The following is an 18540-nucleotide window of genomic DNA, read 5'->3' as shown; positions in this document are numbered from 1 at the left end:
TGTGGGCTTTTGGAGCCTTGCTCTTCAGTTAATTTTCAGGGACTATCTGAAGGGATAGTGTTACAGATCACATGCAAGTCCCTTTGCTGATGGACCTGGAAAAACTGGACTTGAAACTGGAGCAAATAATTCAAAGCATATGTTGAAAGTTAAGTTATAACACCAAAAGAAAACCCTCAAAAAACCAACCCATAAAACACTTTAACCAAATGTATTTTGACCTCTCAAGAATGGTTACTGAAAGTATGGGGCACATTCAGAATATTAAGTAAAATAGCTTACTGAAGCTCATACAGATCTGCAGACATAAATACACAGCACCTATCTGTGATCTCTGCAGGTGTTTTCATTCCCAAAACAAGTACCTATGGCAAAGTTCATGGCTCCATGATCTGGGCAGTCAGGGTAGCCCTTCTGTGACAAATATCAGATGTACCTGAAGGAAAGACTGAGCTGGAGAAAACTATCACAGTAACACCTGTACAAACAGCTCCTCAAAAGACAGCTGGACTCTCTAGAAAAAGGGATGGAAACCCCAGAAACTCCAAAGCACCATCAGCAGATACTCCCAGGGCAGAACAGCTATCCAAAACAACACTGAAATACATGATTTATTCTTTTACCATTCACAGCTGCATAATAAATCAATACACAAACGTTGTAAGTAGCTTCTAAACTAATCTATTTGCTTCACTTGGAGGCTCAACAAGAAGCTTTACTGAAAAGCCCTTTTGCCAAAAAAGCTTCAGCTCCTGGCATTCTATATTATTTGTACTTCATTATCAAACTCAAGGAACTGGGATTTATGCTTTGTTAGTAAATTCTAGGATTGTCTGAAATCTGGCTGTGGTGACACACTATTAGAGGAAACAATGACCACAAGATGACCTTGTAAGATACACTGCTGTGGACAGAATTAAATTTAAACACTTGAGAAGGGAAAGAGAGGGAGGAGAAAAGGCTCAAGGATGCTGTCTGGTTGCTTTTGCAACTACTTCTCTAGTTCAATTAAAATAAGGTGTGTGTGGCAAAACATCCATAATAGGTTTTAATTTTCTTTTTGAAGACTCCAGACACTTAAAAATCACAAGCAAAAGTCTCCACACTATGAAAATAGAAAGCAGAATATTTGGAGACATAAGTTCACATCTCAGGGACTGCAATAAAACACATCAAACTAAAGAACTCTGCCCATGGACCATGCTCCTACTAGTTGTGAGCTGCCACATGGGAGGCTTTTCCCTCCACACAGCTCCAAGCAGGGCACCAGAGAGGAGCCAGTGGGAGCTGGAGTGGGAGGCCAGGCAAGGACCAAAGACCAAGAAATGCTGTCTTTGCTGCCACAGAGCTGAGCCTCAGCTAAGGATGGAGAGATGACAGCAGCACGGGATAAACCAATTTTATAGGTGGAATATTCTACACACTAGGCACCCCTCATCCCCACGCCTCCCTAGGCTGCTGCTACAGCTCATCACCAATAGTAAAATATTTCAGTGCCTTGTATTGACGTCACTGAGACAACACAACAGTGGAAGCTCCTGTTCCACCAGGCAGATGGTAAAGCTGCATTCTCCCAGCAGCTGCTGCCATCAAAGCACTGAAGAACCTCAGAGGTTTGCAGGTTTGCCAGTGCCAAAACCCTCCAGGCACACTTGGACTGTTTTACTGCCAATGTGTTAACCAAGGAAGTTGTTCAGGTATTTGTAAAACTCCAGTATTTTTGAAAGGGGGGAAATCCCACTAACTCCATATATCTCATCGTGTTTAACAAAACAGTGGAGGCTGAACAAATATTGAACATTAAAGAAGTACCCACCACCCTTGAAACGCAGCAAGTGAAAGTGATCCAGTCCAACATCTGTGATAACAGACCCAAGAATGCAGCAGTTTCCAAGTCAGAAATTCAAGGTGAAGACTGAATAGAAACAGCAACCACAAAACCCACTTGCATGTGCATGTCCAAACATCTGAAAATTCACCCTAAAAGCATTCCCTAATGCTAATCAGGTGTAGCAAGTTTGTCTCAGGAGTACTAGGCTAAAGCTGTTTCCTTGTTTTGGTAAAAGCATGTACTGACCTCTTTAAACCACCATTATGATTACCAAAGTAATTTTTAAAAAATGCAATTTATTATCACTGGTTTTTCTTCCAGTACTATCCACCCAAATGGAATGTGTCAGCAGCAGGGAGACCACTGGGTCACTGTGTTTGTGTAAGAGTTGCTTTTGAACTGCTTTATACATAGTTGGCTTCTCCCAGCATCTGGGATTTTTTCCTTCCCCCCCAGAAACAGTCCTAAAGACCAAAGGGAAACAAAATTATCTTGGAATGTCTGAGAGATTAAATGTACCATACATTTAAAATATGATCATTTGAAAGTACCATTTTTTTTGAGAGCAGACTGTTTCCTCTTATTTCTGTGTTACACTCTAGTGTGCCAAAGGGCAGGAATGGCACTCTAGGATGCCCTACAGTCACAACTTCCTCTTTTCCTGCCCTAAATCATTTACTTGCAAACAAAACGGGGATGGAAGAAGCAGGACATTCATTTCCTCCGTCCTGCATGTAAAAATCCTGCGGGCTAAACAGACTGAAGCTGAAAATCCACAAATTCCTATGCTTGGCACTGCCCAAGCTCTAAGGCCATCTCTGGCTGGCACTGTGGCCTTCCTGCCATGAGAACAAGCAGTCCACAAAAATATGGGCAGGTCTTTTTCTCTGGAACAACAGCACAGCAATGGGCTGCTGTGGGTGGAAAGTCTCACATCTGAAACATCCTCTTCACTCTCAGCAATGCCAGTGGGACCACATAACTCCACTGAAAAACAGGTATCACATGATGATTTGGTAGTTGTCAACTACAAGGCAAATCTCTTTCCAGATTTCACACTTAAAAGACAAAAAGATGCCTTGCCAAAATGGGCTTTTTCTACAGTAAAAACAGACTGGAACCCGAAATATGCTGTTCACATCAGCCACTCATATACATTCTATACATGGCAGTATGTTTCAAGAATTGTTCCTTCTTTTTCAGGGCAACCACAGTGTTGAAGCATCTATTTTCAGAAATCTGTTACCTTCCACTGCAGGTACAATAATCCTGACACAGCTGTCTCCAGCCTCCAACCCTCCAAGGAATAAAGTGGGGGCTGTGTGGGTATGTGTGGGTGGGTGGAAAATCCCATAAAAAACTGAGTCAAGTCTTGGACAGTTCTGCAGAGACATAAAAGAATTCAGGACATATCATGTCTATGGAAACTTTCCTCCCCATCCCACCAGCTCTGGTGTGTTGTTTACTGGGTGCCTGCTTGTCTTCCCTCTACAGGCTGTGATGCTTCATGGACATTCAGTGAAAACCTCCTTGTATCCTGGGATAAAAAGCACAAGTAGCTATTAACTCTCTATAAACAAAATAATATACAACTCATTCCCTACCTGCCCAGAGGCAACAGTCTTACTAGGTCAGTCACCCTGTACTAAGATGTTAAAATCAAAAATGCAGGGATCTGGTTTTAATTCTCTGTTCTCCAACTTTCCAATCTGCTGGGCTGGGCACGTTTCACAGACAGATGGTTCTTTAGGGTTCATGTACTTAAAAGAGCTCACAGACAGAAGTAAAAAATAAATAAAGAAAGAAAGAAAGAAAGAAAGAAAGAAAGAAAGAAAGAAATCAAGTGCTGTCAGTTGAAACAGCCCTTCACACGCAGAGTACCTTTCTGATGCATAAACCTCTGACAAATGTGCTCTTCAGAACCAAAGGCTACAGAACAAAGTCCCAAGGGAGCTCTACAACAGCTTCTTGTTTAGTCAACTGTCTCAGCAAAAATATGCTTCCCCAAAAAAAAGGATTTTTTATTTCTTTTCAGTTTTTTTTTCCAGAGAGTATAAAGAGCTCTGAGTCTCTGAGCAGAAAAGTATCAATCTTTGAGAAGTATCTTAATGTCTACAAAAGACAGACCTTCTGACAATATATTTTTGGTATAGAACTTTTGGCACAAATACCTGCAATAGACATTTTTACCCCATTTTTTTTTTTTTAAGTAAATAGGCCGATCCAATATTAAAGTGGATGTGGAGAAACTAATACAGTAGTTTGCCAATAGAGTGCAGAACTCAACCCATACATTGTTCTGATAATATATTACTTTTCCATTAAATATGAGTTTTACTATTACTGATGATGACGTTTAAGGCAGAACTGGATTGTATTTGCCAGGACTGTGTTTCTTGTCATGGCTCAACTCAGTCTTTGAATTTCTTTGGAGAATTTTATATGTGAAGCCAAATGGGAGTCTCATCCAGCTCTTCTCTGTATCAGCTGGAGTTCTAAATAATTCATGGAAAGTCAGAGTTCAAAACAGATTTGCATTCACTTGGCTGGCTGTCAATATGAGAACCGTCCTCTTCCTTCTAAGAAAGATCATGCAGAAATCAGAGCTGGAAAACAGACATGGCAGCATAAGGCAGCTCACACCACAAAAAACCCTGCACTGATTTTCAGTCAGATTATGTGCTGAGGAGAAAAGTTATCCCCAATTTTCTCTTTCACACGGTTATTTATCATCTGTTCAGTGCTGAGGAATGCCTTACTCTGCCTCTCCACTGGTGAGCCCCTGGTCTCTGGCCCTTCCCTCTTTCGAGCTGAACAGTTTTCTCATTTTTACAATTTTACTCTATTTGCAACATCTGGATTTTGTGGCTGTGTCTACAAACTGCTTGGTAACAAGGGTTTGCAGCTGGACAGAAAAATCATCACTGCAAGACAACATGCTATTAGAAGGCTCTGTGAGACAGGCTCCCCAGACCAAATCTGTGCTTGTATAGCATGGAGTGATACTTCCATAATATACATGAATCACAGAAAATGGTCACACAATGCTTTTTTCTTCTCAAGAGATGCCTATCAGCTCAAGTTTTGCTGTGGTCAGTCACCATTTCCATCATCAAGTTCTACTTTGTTGCACTTAAAAAATATGGCAATAAAAGATCTTGCCAAGACTAAACTTGGCATACAAGTTCTGTCCAGAAGTAACCTCAACTAATCTTTGTCAGCTAGCAAGTGAAGTGACTTAGCCATTTTTAAATCACTTGAAAATGAAAGCTGTAGAGGTTCTGGTTCTCATAATTTTCACTGCTCTGCACTTTCAGCACCCCTTAACAGTTCGGCAAGGACTCCTGGGGAACCCAACTGTCCTGGGGAGCCTTTGTGTCATGGGTGGGATGGCAAGTGCTGCTCCCTGCCTCTCCAGGCACAGAGGCTGGGGTTGAAGGGAGATTTTACAGCTGATTTCTACGTGCTGTGCTGCCTGCAGCCCAGGACTGAAGGTAACAAACCTGGGTGCTTCCCATTTGCACCACTGGAGATGCTGGGTGCAGGAACAGGGATCTTACATCTCAAACACATCATGGAATCACTGGGAATATTTCCAGGCAACCATAGAGAGTTGTCTGTGCTCATCACTCTCTTCTTTCATGAACTACTTATGGAGAATAAGATTTGTAGAAATCAGTCTTGCAAAGTGCTCTGGAGCACTGCATTTTAACAGAAGACAGTCTACTACAATACTCGCTCAGTCATTTTTTGGAAAGCTAATGTAGCAGAGGAATTCTTCAAAAGTGGCTTTGCTCTACACTTAATTCTAAGCTCTGTCTGTTTCCTGTACCATTAGATATTTGCTGTCTGCAGCTGAGAGGGTCTCACTTGCACTGGGACTGAGCCTGCACCTGAACCCAACATGCCCCAAGTCCCACCAGTGCACCCTGACCACAAAGAGCTCTTTGCTAATGGATCCTCCCGTGGGATCTGATCTTCATCATATTTGAAGTGATTTATTTTGACATCTGCAGATTTTCAAGAACAAAGAGGGAAAATGAATTATCACTCTGAATATCTGCCCCATTCTGATTAATCATGCACATGACGCACATAAAAAAATTGGGAGCTCAATTTTTTGCCATCATCACGGCTCAGCTGCTCTTTTCTAGATAATTTCTAACTGTTCATACACTGCACAGTTCAGCTTTCCTGTTGCTACAATGTGTTAGCAATTAATGCACAATAAACAAGCAGACAATTGTTCTATTTCCAGGGAATAAAGTCTCCAAGGACACAAAATTAAATACAAACTATCCATCCTTCCCCATATCCTAAAATTTCAAGGAAGAGCAAGCAATTAACTCCCCAAACACACCACGTGGTTGAGGTCATGGTTAACAGACACTACAATTTAACACATATTTTACAGCTCCTGAAGTCCTGTCTTCTAACTATTCACTTTCTGCTTCTCCTTGGTGTTAGCACTCAAGAGTTTGAGAAATCCCATGATCAGGTGGGTCAAAGAGTTGTCTCTACCAAAACCAAGGGGTTTTAGCTGAGTTTAGCTTTCAGCAGGTCAACCCCTTGATGTGACTCATACGTAAGTACCACAGAAATGCCAAAGGAGGAGAGGGTGAAATGAGGTGAGGATTGCATAAGCTGTGTGACTGCCAAAGAAATGCTCATGTGAGCACAGCCCCAGTCCCAGCCTTATTCCTGGGGGCAGAAATGTGAGCAGGAGCCTGCTTCCTCCACGGGCTTGTTCTCTGTCCCTCCCCATTGGCATGGGCAGCCTCCCAAGTTCTCAGGGTCTGGAACAGCATCTCTGGGTAGCAGGACTGCTAAGAGGTGCTGGGAAAATCCCAGCAACACCACACTAATGATCAGCACTTGTAACAAGACAATTACAACCAAAAGACACTGCTTGGATCTGCTGCAGGGCAAGTGAAGCTTCTCCTGAGTCAAAATGCTGTCACTGCTTTCCCAGCTCAAGGGCTGAAGGGGGAGGTTCGAGCATTGAGAAAATGAACCCTGAGAAAATGAGGAAGAGAGCAAAATTAAAAATTAGAACTTTCACTTGAAAATCTTTTTCCTAAGCAGATTCTGTGCTCAACAGCCAGACAAGATGAGGATGTTCCTACTGCCTGAAATGAACTTCAGACTGAGCAAAAAACACTCTAGATGCAGCTTGTGGTTTCCATCACTTTCAAGCTCTACACTGCCCTTTGTTCTGCACGAAGCATGCCTTTGGAAAGCCAAGGAAAACTTGGTTTAATAAACACCAAATTAGAGGAAATGCATTTGCCTCCTTGACATCTTTTAAAATGTCACTAAGACACATATTATTTCAGGTCACTGCAAGATTTCATTCAGTACTTGTTACAAAGCTTCTGCTCTCCATATGGCCTGTGCTACATCAAGAGAAGTGAAACTGGCTGAATGGACTCTAGAATCACCTTTCTCCTAGAAAGGTATCTCAAAGGAGCAAGAATGATGGTGCCTGATGTTAACAAACAAATTGAGCCTGGACTGCCAGTCCTTATAGAAGACTGCTTCTCTGTGGAGTGGAGGAAATACAAGTTTAAAATAACAAATCTAGAACTTTCTGGCGGTCTGTATGCTCCACAAACTGACAGAACTACTTGTAAACAAAATTACTGTACTTCACCAGCCACACCTTTAAAACAAAAGTATTTAAAAAGCTGAGCAGGCAACCCTGCTTTGCTCATGCTGGGCAAATGTTCAGTTGTCCATGTACACCAGATTTACAGGCCTTCTGTGTCAATCTGACAACTCCACAAGATTCAGGCAGGGAAAAGATTTAGCTCTATAAATACTATTGAACTTCTCTTTCCACTGGCAACAGATCAATCCAGTGCAGAAGAAAAGCCCATAGCTAAGGCTGGAAAAAGTACAGAGTTGGGTTTTCAGAAGTGCTCTGCATTTGCCTAGTCCAGCTCTGGTTTGAGCAGGTTAAGTCCCATAACTGAGCACTTTTGGAAGTCAAAACATGACTGTTCACTGAGGCACTGGAGTAATTGCTTCTTGGACAAGATGGTATGAATGTTAAAATGTATTACAGGCTACATAATAAAAACAGAGGTTGTGCTCTTTTGCAAGTCTCGTGGCATGAAACTCAGCTGTTTTGCCCTGCACAGGTTCCCCTAACTGCTCACTTGGTTTCTTTCCATCTGGAGTTTCACCACAGAATTTTGCTTTGAGCTTCCCATTTGAATACACGAAAGCTCTGCCAAAACCACATCACATTCAAACCACAGGAAATCATGAATTTGGCACTGTTTTGACATGGAAGCTGTAAACAGTGTGCAGGTTCACTCAAAACTGGATCGCTGTCTTTTGAGTTATGAAACACAACAAAACTTCCAGCAAACCAGGTCAGAAATCTTAACTACTAAAACAAAGAGAAATTATGTGACTTCTGCAGGGATCAGGGGTTTTTTGAATATTATCCCCTACCTTTTTTCCTTCAGCTATAAACATAATATGTGAAGAATAAAAAGAGAAGTTTCCTCCTTTCCAAGTTTGAGTTACAACACAATTTAGCTAATTCTCACAGCTCTACCATACACATATCCTATTAAAGACAAGGTAGGTTCCTATTGGCAGCTTTGTGCATGAATAACTGTAGAAGTCAGAGTTGTAGATATGAGTATGATTTAGTTTTATGTGCAACATGATAGGTAATCAACTTTCAGGTAACTTACACTACCGCACAGGAGGCCCATGATTAAAATCCAGTATATTTTTAGTTGCCAAACACTGGATTTTTTCCCTTCAAGATTCCAATTAGCAAACCACAAGGAACTTGTATGAAAACAGAAAAGCCTGAAGTATGATTTTTGACTTCAAGTTAAACACTGCCCCAAAGAAACACATACTTGTCAAGAAGTCACAAGTTCATTGAGGATGAAATGAAAACAATCTAGATTTCCAGACAAAGTCTGAGAACAATCTAGATTCCAAACCAGAGTTTGAATGCAGAGCTACATGAAGGTGGTTTGACTGAAGTCAATGAATAGGAAGCAAAATGCAGTCACTCAAAAGAAGATTTATATTACTGTGCTGCCTGCAAGAAAACACAATGTAATGTAGCCAAGTTTCACTTCAACCAGATTTTTACACCTGGCACTCTGACTGTCAGGAAAAGCTCTCCAGGGATCCTGAACACCCAGAAGCACTCATCAGCCACTTCTGACCTGTCATGGAGTTTTCAGATGTACACAGTTGCTCCCGCAGCTTTTCCACATCATCTGGGTGAACCTGCTCGTACAAAGTGCTGCCAAACCACTCCGACTGCGGCTGGTTCAGCACGGGAGTCACCGAGTCCGACACGTAAATCACTCTGCCCGTCTCAGCTGCAACCACAAACAGGAACCCATCTGCAGCCTCCAGGATAAGGTGTTTCAGTTCCTTCCAAAGAAAGGATTTGATTAGAATGCCAGCAAGGAAAGGAAATTAAATATAACATCAGTCACTGTCAGAAAATATTGTTTTCTTGTGGTCTTACAAGCTGATCAAAACTGAGACAAAAATTTTCACTATACAACCAAACTTGCAGCAAGGCATAACTTGCCTATCTCAATAACAAACAACGTTTTATTTTCTGTTATTGCCTTTCCTCTGGTGATCTCCATGCACTTAAGGAAAATAAACAACTAATACTCACTGCATAATCTGTGACAGACATCTAACATTAAAAAATAAAAAGATATTTCAGAGTACAAACAGAGGAAATGAACAGCTCTAACTCATGGCAAATTCATCCCTTAATTAAAAGTTCTGAATAATTTAGTTGGAAGGAAAGCAATAAGACTTTCTAGTTTGCTTCTCCCCGGCCCTGCTCAGGATGAGCTCTGTTTGTAAATTAAACAGTCAAGAGATAAAAGGCAGAAAGTGTAATTAGAATGAGGAAAGAATCCCCAGCCTCTTCTTCCATTAAGGGCCCTGAGCCTCTACACAAGAAGGTTCTGGAGGTTTTCCAGCTGTGAGTGTGAAGCCTCAGCATCACCCGGAAATACTCCCTTTGCTTAACAGAGCTTGAAAACCTCTCATGGCAAAGGATGACAACTACCACTCCAATTCCTGCAAAAGAAGCTGGAACAGCCTTTGGTGGCTCCAGTGACCACCAGAGCTTGTTAAGATCCTGCACCTGGAACTCAAACACCGAGTCTTATTCCAGGTGGGATGTCTCAGCAGGGTTAGTGTGCCAGTGGTAGGTATTAGCTAATTAAGGTGAGGATAAAAATCTGGCTAACTATTAAGAAATGAATAACTCATCTCAAGAAACACTCAACAGATTGTCAACTTCTGCTGCTTTGTTATAGAGAAAGCACATTGATCCTGAACTACTGACTGAACAAAAAACCTCATAGTACAGCTGGCCACACTATATTGAAGATAGTATAATCAGCTTTCCACATTATTAAGAAAGATGAAAGCAAACTCTGTAATTCTGCTAAGATTTAAAAAAAGAAAAAATTGCAATGAGAAGTGACTAGGGTGTGCCACCAGCAGAATGGCACAGTCCCTTCAGAAACACACTCCAGGAGAGCTGGAATAAGCAGTCATGAGCACTGAGGGGTCAGCAGCAGCGGCTGTTTACCTAAGAGAAAGAAGTATTGCCTCCAGCCACAACTTCCATGTGTAAGTGCTTAAATCACTTCAGACCACAAAAATGAACACTACACCCATAGGACTTTGCAAACAATGGAGGTGGTAGGAATTTTCAATGTGTTCAGTGAACACAGTTTTCCTTCAAGCACTGGGTGCATCTTCCCTCTTCCATCAAAAATGCAACCAAGAAGCACCTCAGCCAGGAGAGATTCATCTCTGCCCAGTTCAGCTGCTGGGAACTCCAATATTAAGACTAAATGATGTTTTCAACTTTCCTCTAATCCCCAGAGAGAGAGTCAGGTCTTTCCAGACTAATTTTTACTTATTTTAGAGAATCTCTGTTTGGATGGGAAGAAGTCAGATCTGGAGGTGAAAATTCCTTTCTGTGAGGCAATGAATGACTTGTTTTTCAGATGGACATATCTCAATGGTAAGAATGCCAATTTGCTTCTCCAAAAAGAAAGATCTGTCATGGTGTTAAGATCAAGTCCAAACAGTCACAAAAACCTGTCTGTATTCACACCTTGGATACGTAACTGGTATCAGCTGCTACACTACAGTGAAGGACCAAGCTGAGGCTCTACACCTTTTAACACCAAAAAAACCAGGGGAAACCAACACTTTCGTAAATTCTACCTGTTCTGTAAGAAAGGAAGGCTTGTAAGCTCCATCAGTAGATTTGTTTCCAGTGCCCCTCATGGATTTCATGTGGGAAACAGCCATGCGAAGGATGGTCAGCTTGTCAGGCTTGCGAGCCAGGGCGCTGCACGTGGGCACCATGTCCGACAGCTCCGTGATGTACTGGGTCATCTTGTTCCTCCTGCGCCTCTCAATCTCACTGTGATTCTCCCTGAGCATTTAAAGGAACACCAAAGCAACAGGAAAGAGACGTGAGCAGTGTAAGAATCTCAATTGGAGGTAATGAATCATAATGCTTCGCACTTGTTTTGCTGTTTGCACCCCGGGAGAGCAAAGTGTTTTACAAAGCCAACCCTGTTATCCTTCCATTTACAGACAGAAAATCCAGGCCACAGACAGATAAATATGATTTCCCCATAGCTGTGAAAAGAACCTGTATTTCTATTTATTGGCTTGCGGCCTTAATCTCTTAACCAGTTTAATCTCCTTTGGTTTAAGGACAAAAATGAAGTAGAAATATGTGAGGAGCTAACATCTGCCAACTCCAGTCAAACTCCCAGATTTGCTGTGATGCATCTCTCAGATGCTCCTAAAAGGTGTCCTTTAGAGGAAACCTCTCACTAACAACTGGATCAGGTCAGCAGGAAACGTCAGCACTGACTTATGAAAAAAGCCCACTCAGTGACAACACAGATGCCAAACAATGCTGTTTGGAACACCCCACATCCCTGCAGGGAGTCACTACATGCCTGCAGGATCAGACTGCAGCATTGGGACTATATATGGGATAACAGTACATACAAAAAAAAATAAAATCCCAATAAATAAATAAAATAAGTACGAAAGACAGCAAGTAAACATCTGGCTTGTCAGACACAGACTGGAATTTATGTTCAGGGACAATTTAGCACAGCAGGGAAGCAACAATGACAGTACTTGATGCTGCCCCAAGTTGGGCTAGGCTGCAATGTTCTCATCCTTTAGAGCAATCATATGGCTGAGGTGGTGAGTCAAATTTGAGAAATCCCCAAATGGACACCCACCAGAATCTTTCAGAAATAAACATCTCAGAGTTCAGCTTTCCCATTCTGGAAATCACCATTGCTTGATCAGCATTAAGGAATCACACCAATATATACATCTGAAATGGTCCAAATGGACCTAGAATGCTTCAGTGCCCAGCACTCATTCTTCTCATACTGTACCTGTCAGGTGGCAGCTAAATACAAGTACACGACAGGTAGATGATGCTTCAGTTGTCAAAGCAGCATCTTCCACTGATTTCAATGAGCTGTGCATGGCATTGTCTTGTGGGATCGCTGGCTGATCCAACAAGATGTGAGAGGTGATCACTTGGAGAGTCCACCAGCATTGACTGATGTGATAACACAACATTAAAAGAAACTGCAACAATCTCTGGAGCTGACTGTTGTGAAGACTGACATGAAAGCAGAATCTAGGCTTGGCACACTTTTTGGATACTCTCTGGAATTAAGCCTTTTCTTAAAATGCAGGAAAGAATTGTATGCTGCTTCCTGAAATCGAGGAATGCAAGTGCTTGCCCTGCTTTGGGTATCCTGCCCCTGCACATACAGGTGTTACATGCATGAGGGCACAGTCTGCAGAAACAACATTTGTTAGGGCTACATGCACAATTATTATTCCTATGCTTACTGTGTGATATACAGAAAATCCAGCTACGCTCCGTAAATTACAGCCAAGCCTTGCCTGGGGTCACAGTCCAGGACACTGTAATAGTGAACCTTTCATTTCACCTGGCTGAGGAACAGCCCTGGTGTGGGTCTGAACAGATGTAGGAGGGAACAGGGGGAGCTGGGTCACACACACAGCTGGTGTGACACTGCACATGTACACAGAGCACACGTGTGTACATGCCAGCTGGTACATGCAGATAAATATGGACACAGGGAAGATAAAAGCATTTTTACATGATGAAAGCTTGCTCTAAATTCAGCATTTTCACAGAAGCGGTGGTTAAGAAAAAAAGAGAGAGAGACAAAGAACAGACATTCAACATACATTTCACACTTATAGGTACATAATACATTGTCTACCACTCAAGTATTTTAGTACTTCTGGGCACTGAAAACAACCATTATAGAGACTAAACAAAGAGACTCTAAAACTTCCTGAGAGAAAAGGAGTATCCCAATAGTCCACTTCATTTATGATCTTAAAAGCTAGAAAGTAATAGCAAGTTAATCTACTGGCTGTGGAAATGTTCAAGCAGACAATACCCCAAAAGTTTCCTGAAACAAGTTCAAATTTAAAGCCTTAAAAGAAAAAGAGGGGCTGTGCTTCTCTTCCAAAGTGTGTGTGTCCTAAGACCCATGGCATTCACAAACTTGTACAGAATGGTGTCCTAATTCTGTCATTTCTGACTTTGTTTTTATACAGAAATTATGAAGGGACATTAAATTTTGGGATACAGGGGAACTGATCCAAAACCACTATGGGTTTGTACTTCAAGCAGTTTTGGAACAGCCAAAAGATCAGTATGAACAGCATCATATAAAAGAAAAATGGGGGCAAACCATATTTGACTTCTCTTTTTCCTACCTTTCCCTTCTGGTTTAGCACTACTTTGATCATCATCCCACCTAAAACAGAGTAACCATCTCTCTAAGCTAAGGGACACGTACTGAGATTTTTTGGACACGAACATCCCCCTCTTTTCTCTCAGCAGAAGAGCTCTACAGGACACGCCTACCTTGCAAACTTTTCCTTATCACCAGTGATTTGATCACCATCATACCTAGAAACAAAAGATAGTACATCAATCAACAGGGGTTATGGATTGTGTGATAGCCAACACACAGCAGAAAGCAAAGAAATTTACAAGTGCAAACCATTACAAATAACAGAAAAAAACCCAAGGTAATAAGAATGATACAGCAAAGAAAACACAGAGCTTGATCCAAGCCATGCCAATCCAGAAACTTCATTTGTATATTAAAAAAAATACAAGACACATTTCAGTGGATTTAAGCAAACACTTTGACATACACTGATTTCTTGGGAAACTTAACAAGCAGCACCAGTACAGAAAACACCAGTGGGCTTTTATCCACAGCAGGCCATTAAATATTCATTGCTGTGCTGGAAGTGAAGGGGATGTGTCTGTTCCAGCTTGCAACCACAGCTCCCTCCATTCAGCAGAGGGCACTGATGGTCTACAGATAACTCAGGAGGGCAGAGACATGGCTGAAGGGCGATGCCTTATGTAAGGGAAAAATTCTGTAGTACAGACACTGCACTGACTGTCGTGGAGGCTGGCAACAGGCAGGCAGACAGGTGAAACTGCTGGGTAAACAAGAAGTGAAATTTAAACTGGCTTAATTCCCTAGAAGTAAACAGGCACCTCATTCCTACTCAAATCAACAGAAGTTGGATGCCCAGGCAGGGATGTGTGGTGTTTGAGCAGCACCTTTATGGAGGAAACCCAGACCAATGGGACTTTTGTCCTGTGGAACTAAAGCTTCACTGTTTCTGAAGCATTGTCCCAAAGACAGGCAGCAATGTGACATTTCAGTAAAAAATGACATGCTGCTCCTCTTTCTCTTTGCTAAAAATGCACTAATCATTTGAAGTTGAATTTTGCTAGCATAGTTATGGAAAGACATTTGTTTGAAATGAAACTGCTATTTCCAAAACACAAAATGTATGTTTTGGAAAACACAAAAATAAGGTAATGGCTTTTCTAGAAGTGAAGACTATAACTGCTCAAGAACAGTTCAATGAGAATTTTATTAACATTACATCGCTCCAAAATGATGTAATTTGTTACAACAGACAGCCTATGAAGGTCCTATGTATTAGCTGAAAAAGTAATACAGCCTAAATAAGCATGCTTTCCTCTTCTAACAAATCAATAATGAAATTTTACTTTTTTTCTGTCTGAAATTAATTAAAACTAATTTTAGGGAATCCACCTATGCCAGTTCCTCATTCAAACAGTGATGACAAAGCTTAAGCAAATCTTGAGCTGTATTTCTTTATGCTGTGTTGAACACCAGCACCCTCAGAAGATTCAAGTGACAACACCACTCTATTCCTCTTGACTCGGCCTGGAGAACAGACTGAGGCCAAGTAATTTTGAGCAAAAAGACCAATTGAATGAGGAATGGGCACATTGCAGGGGAAGCACATGCACAGGCTCTGTGTGAGGTGGGGTGTCATGCAGGGATACCTGAGCTGAGCTGGAAGCCCTGAGCAGCAGCAGAGTGTGTCACCTGCCACGGGGCACTGTGCTAACACCACTGCTCCTGCGCTCCCACCAGCCTGGGCCTTGCCCACCCACCCTGCTCTGCAATAACTGAGGATGTTACAGCCTCCAACTACTGGTTTACCCTTCCAGCCTCCCAGCTGACCTCTGCACAAGTGCTTCTTCAGGCGCTTCAGTCAAAGCCAGCTGGGTTAGCCTCAACATTTAAACAGCAGCTCTTTGACAACTAAATAATTTTGACTGAAACAAGCTAGGTCATGTGAGCAATCTGGAGAAGGGAACAACTTGAAGAGGATGTCTGAATGTAGCCCTGGGTGTCTCTGCATGCTTTTTCTGTACTCTAAAACCAGAACAATCTGGGCTCTATGCAGAATTTAAGACTTAGATTTTGATCTGACACCAAAAACCAACTGAGTCTAAGCACAGCACAGCATACCTCTCCATTAAAAGCAATGGAATTACTGGCACAACCCACCACCAAATTTTGAAAAGTCAAAACCAGAATGGGGAAGGATCAACACACGGGGTATCAGCGTGCCCAGAAACCCTGATGCTTGTGCAGGCACAGATCAGGTCCCATTCCTCACAAATGTTGTTCCCTTAACATGTGTCTTCTAGCAAATATTACAACTAAGCCCTCAAATCACCAGTTTTAACACCAGGGACTGGTTCTGTAAATGACATCAACCAAACAAAAGCACTGCTGGTCTTGTCCAGTAAATGATGATATGGTGTCACAGTGGATCTTCAGCACACTTCTCTTTCAGACTGGAATGACCCTGTTAAACCCTACAGTGACAGCTGTGCTGCAACATGGCTGCTGCTACAGAGCTGCAATTACAATTTGGATAATCAGCAGTTACCCACAGGCCTCAAAGTATCTACACCCCTCAGTGCAGCTGCTTGGTTTCTAATGAAAAAATGCAGTGTGACCAGGAAAAAAAAAGGAAAAGTGAAAAAATGGCAATGAGGCATTACTGTTTATTTCTAGCTTTGAATATTCCATGTGAATTAACATTTTTTTGTCAATTTTTACTATTCAGTTACACCTAATGGTATACAATGTAAATCTCACTAACTTTTAAAAAAAACAATCCACTTCTATGATCTGTCAAATTGTCTTAATAAGCAATTAACATCTGAAATAAATTAGAAATGAAATTTCCTTTTCAGTGGCCAAAAGACAACTTCAGCAATGTCAAATAACTGAAGTCCATCTACAGCAGTTGAAATAATAAGCTAAAAATCACAAGTTTTCTCATTTGATATAGCTCCAGAGTGAAATTGTGACACACAGGCTGTCAGCTTTATAAGCCAATAACTACATCAGGCAGGTTTCTGCCAAAATTCCTCTGATTTTCAGAGGAAGTTGATAAAAAGAGTAACTAATATTTGGGTTGAGCTGTTGGCAAGCTCTTCACCTGTATTTATATTGATTTTCAAACATCAGTAATGAGACAGCTGTCTTTCCCCACTGAAAGAAATCAGTGATTTGGTCAACTCTTGTAAATGCTCACCTTGAAAATTTGCTGGGCCCTTCCCCATCTTCATCATCAAAGTCCATTCTGTAAAAGCAAGATTTCCAAATCAGCAATCAAGGCGTTGGCAATGGTGGCATGAGCATTCAAGCCAGCTGTTCTCAGTGTTGTTAGATTTGTGTTTTGCCAGGAGGTGTTGAGGGCTGAGGATTCCAGTCCTGCTCATCCCCTCCAGAGCTAGGAGGAGCTCATCAGCTGATTTGTGTCCCAGACCTTCTCAAGGCCGTGGAAGAGCTGAGTTCTTCCTTGGGCCAAATCCCAGCCTGCCAGTTTGGCTCCTCCAAGGAACCACAAAAAGCAGAAACCTGTTTCTTCACTTCTTACACAAACAGACTAGGAAGACTATCTTCCTAATTTAGACATCTAAATTAGATTTCTATAGTAGGCAGTGTGAGTGTATCATAGATATTATCACTATAGTTATACAATAATATCATTTACAAAGCATTTTAGACATTTTTATACCTCTAAAAAGAGGTGGATAAATATTTATATCCCCAAATATAAGGATGTAACTCTGCCATTAAAGTAGACAGTCAAGCTAATATAAAACTATCATAAACAATTATATTAGCTTATTTATTTTAATAAAAAATACATTAGTATAATATACAGACCTTGATCAATCACTCTTAATTTGTGTAGATAGGAAAATAGTTTTATATACAGTATGCAAACGTTTTCTCAGATTTCTTTAACACTTTAAGCTTTATAGCCTTTCAGTGTAGTAAAACTTCATACAACTAGAGATTCCATGTCTCTAATACAGTTCATATTAACAGGCATAAGTCCTATTAAGGGCAAAAAACCTTCAAAGTGACAATCATATTTATCCCAATATTAAAATGATTCCTACCAATTAAAAAATGAGATTTGCATGTCCAGAGTCTGGGAACAGAGATGCAAAAACAGTCCCTAAAACTACATCAGCATAGAGAAGTGCCAGTCAGGCACTGCTGTCCTAAATTCTTCTTAAATTCTGACAACCAAGAGATTCTGGCCCATAAAAGATGTGTTTGAGTCACAGCAACCTCTGTACAAATGGAATGAGGGCAGCAAGTCAGCACAGGAATTGGACATGGCACTAGAAAAGCTACAATAATATTTTCCAGATGGTAACAGCGATTATTCATTTCTGGAGGAAGCAAAGAGAAAACCATTTTCCCCAAAGAGCTTTAAGAAAAGCTGTGTATTTAACTTGCTTAGCTTTGATGCAATCGTCATTTTCACTATAAATTACATCTTTGCTCACCTAATTAGCACCAAATCCGGTTCCAAGGTCCGTGATGATCCCTCAGCTGCCTCATGCAGAACAGCACTGACCCCCAGTGGCCTCAGCTCTGCCACAGGGCTGCAGCTAAGCCAGGACCCAGCTGCTGTGGCACCCCAAATGTGGCACCAGCAGCCTGTATCCCCCTTGATTCCCTTGCAGCATTCCCATAAATTTAACATTTACACATGTGGTATAGCCCAGGGTCTCCTCTCACCTACCTGCTTCCTCCCCACATGCAATAATGTGACATTCCAGAAAAACCTTCCATTTATAGGAATTGGAATGTTTCTACCTGCACTGAAAATGCAGAGGTCAATGTTAAGGAGAGTTGTTTGTTTACAAGGGGAGGGCAGCACTGGAATGGCTCTCACAAAAGCATCACACCCTTACCTGG

The 18540-nt window shown here is 41.5% G+C and overlaps 1 protein-coding gene across 5 annotated transcripts in view; it reads right to left on the bottom strand.

Moving 5' to 3' along the window:
* The window catches only part of ARNT2 (aryl hydrocarbon receptor nuclear translocator 2), a 93904-nt gene that overhangs the window by 46613 nt on the left and 28751 nt on the right, over positions 1–18540 (bottom strand). For 4 of the 5 annotated variants that reach the window (XM_074549253.1, XM_074549252.1, XM_074549254.1 and 1 more), the window contains exons 3-6: positions 16853–16900; positions 13821–13865; positions 11087–11300; positions 9034–9247 (exon numbers count right to left, since the gene is read on the bottom strand). In XM_074549253.1, the coding sequence (XP_074405354.1) occupies positions 9034–9247; positions 11087–11300; positions 13821–13865; positions 16853–16900 (521 nt within the window). The remainder of the gene's footprint in view (positions 1–9033; positions 9248–11086; positions 11301–13820; positions 13866–16852; positions 16901–18540) is intronic. The other variant, XM_074549255.1, reaches the window with a different exon arrangement.

This window comes from Zonotrichia albicollis, chromosome 11 (genome assembly GCF_047830755.1).
Source record: "Zonotrichia albicollis isolate bZonAlb1 chromosome 11, bZonAlb1.hap1, whole genome shotgun sequence".
Lineage (NCBI taxonomy): Eukaryota > Metazoa > Chordata > Aves > Passeriformes > Passerellidae > Zonotrichia > Zonotrichia albicollis.
Note: the sequence above shows the minus strand (reverse complement) of the source record. Positions and strands in the feature narration are given on the sequence as shown.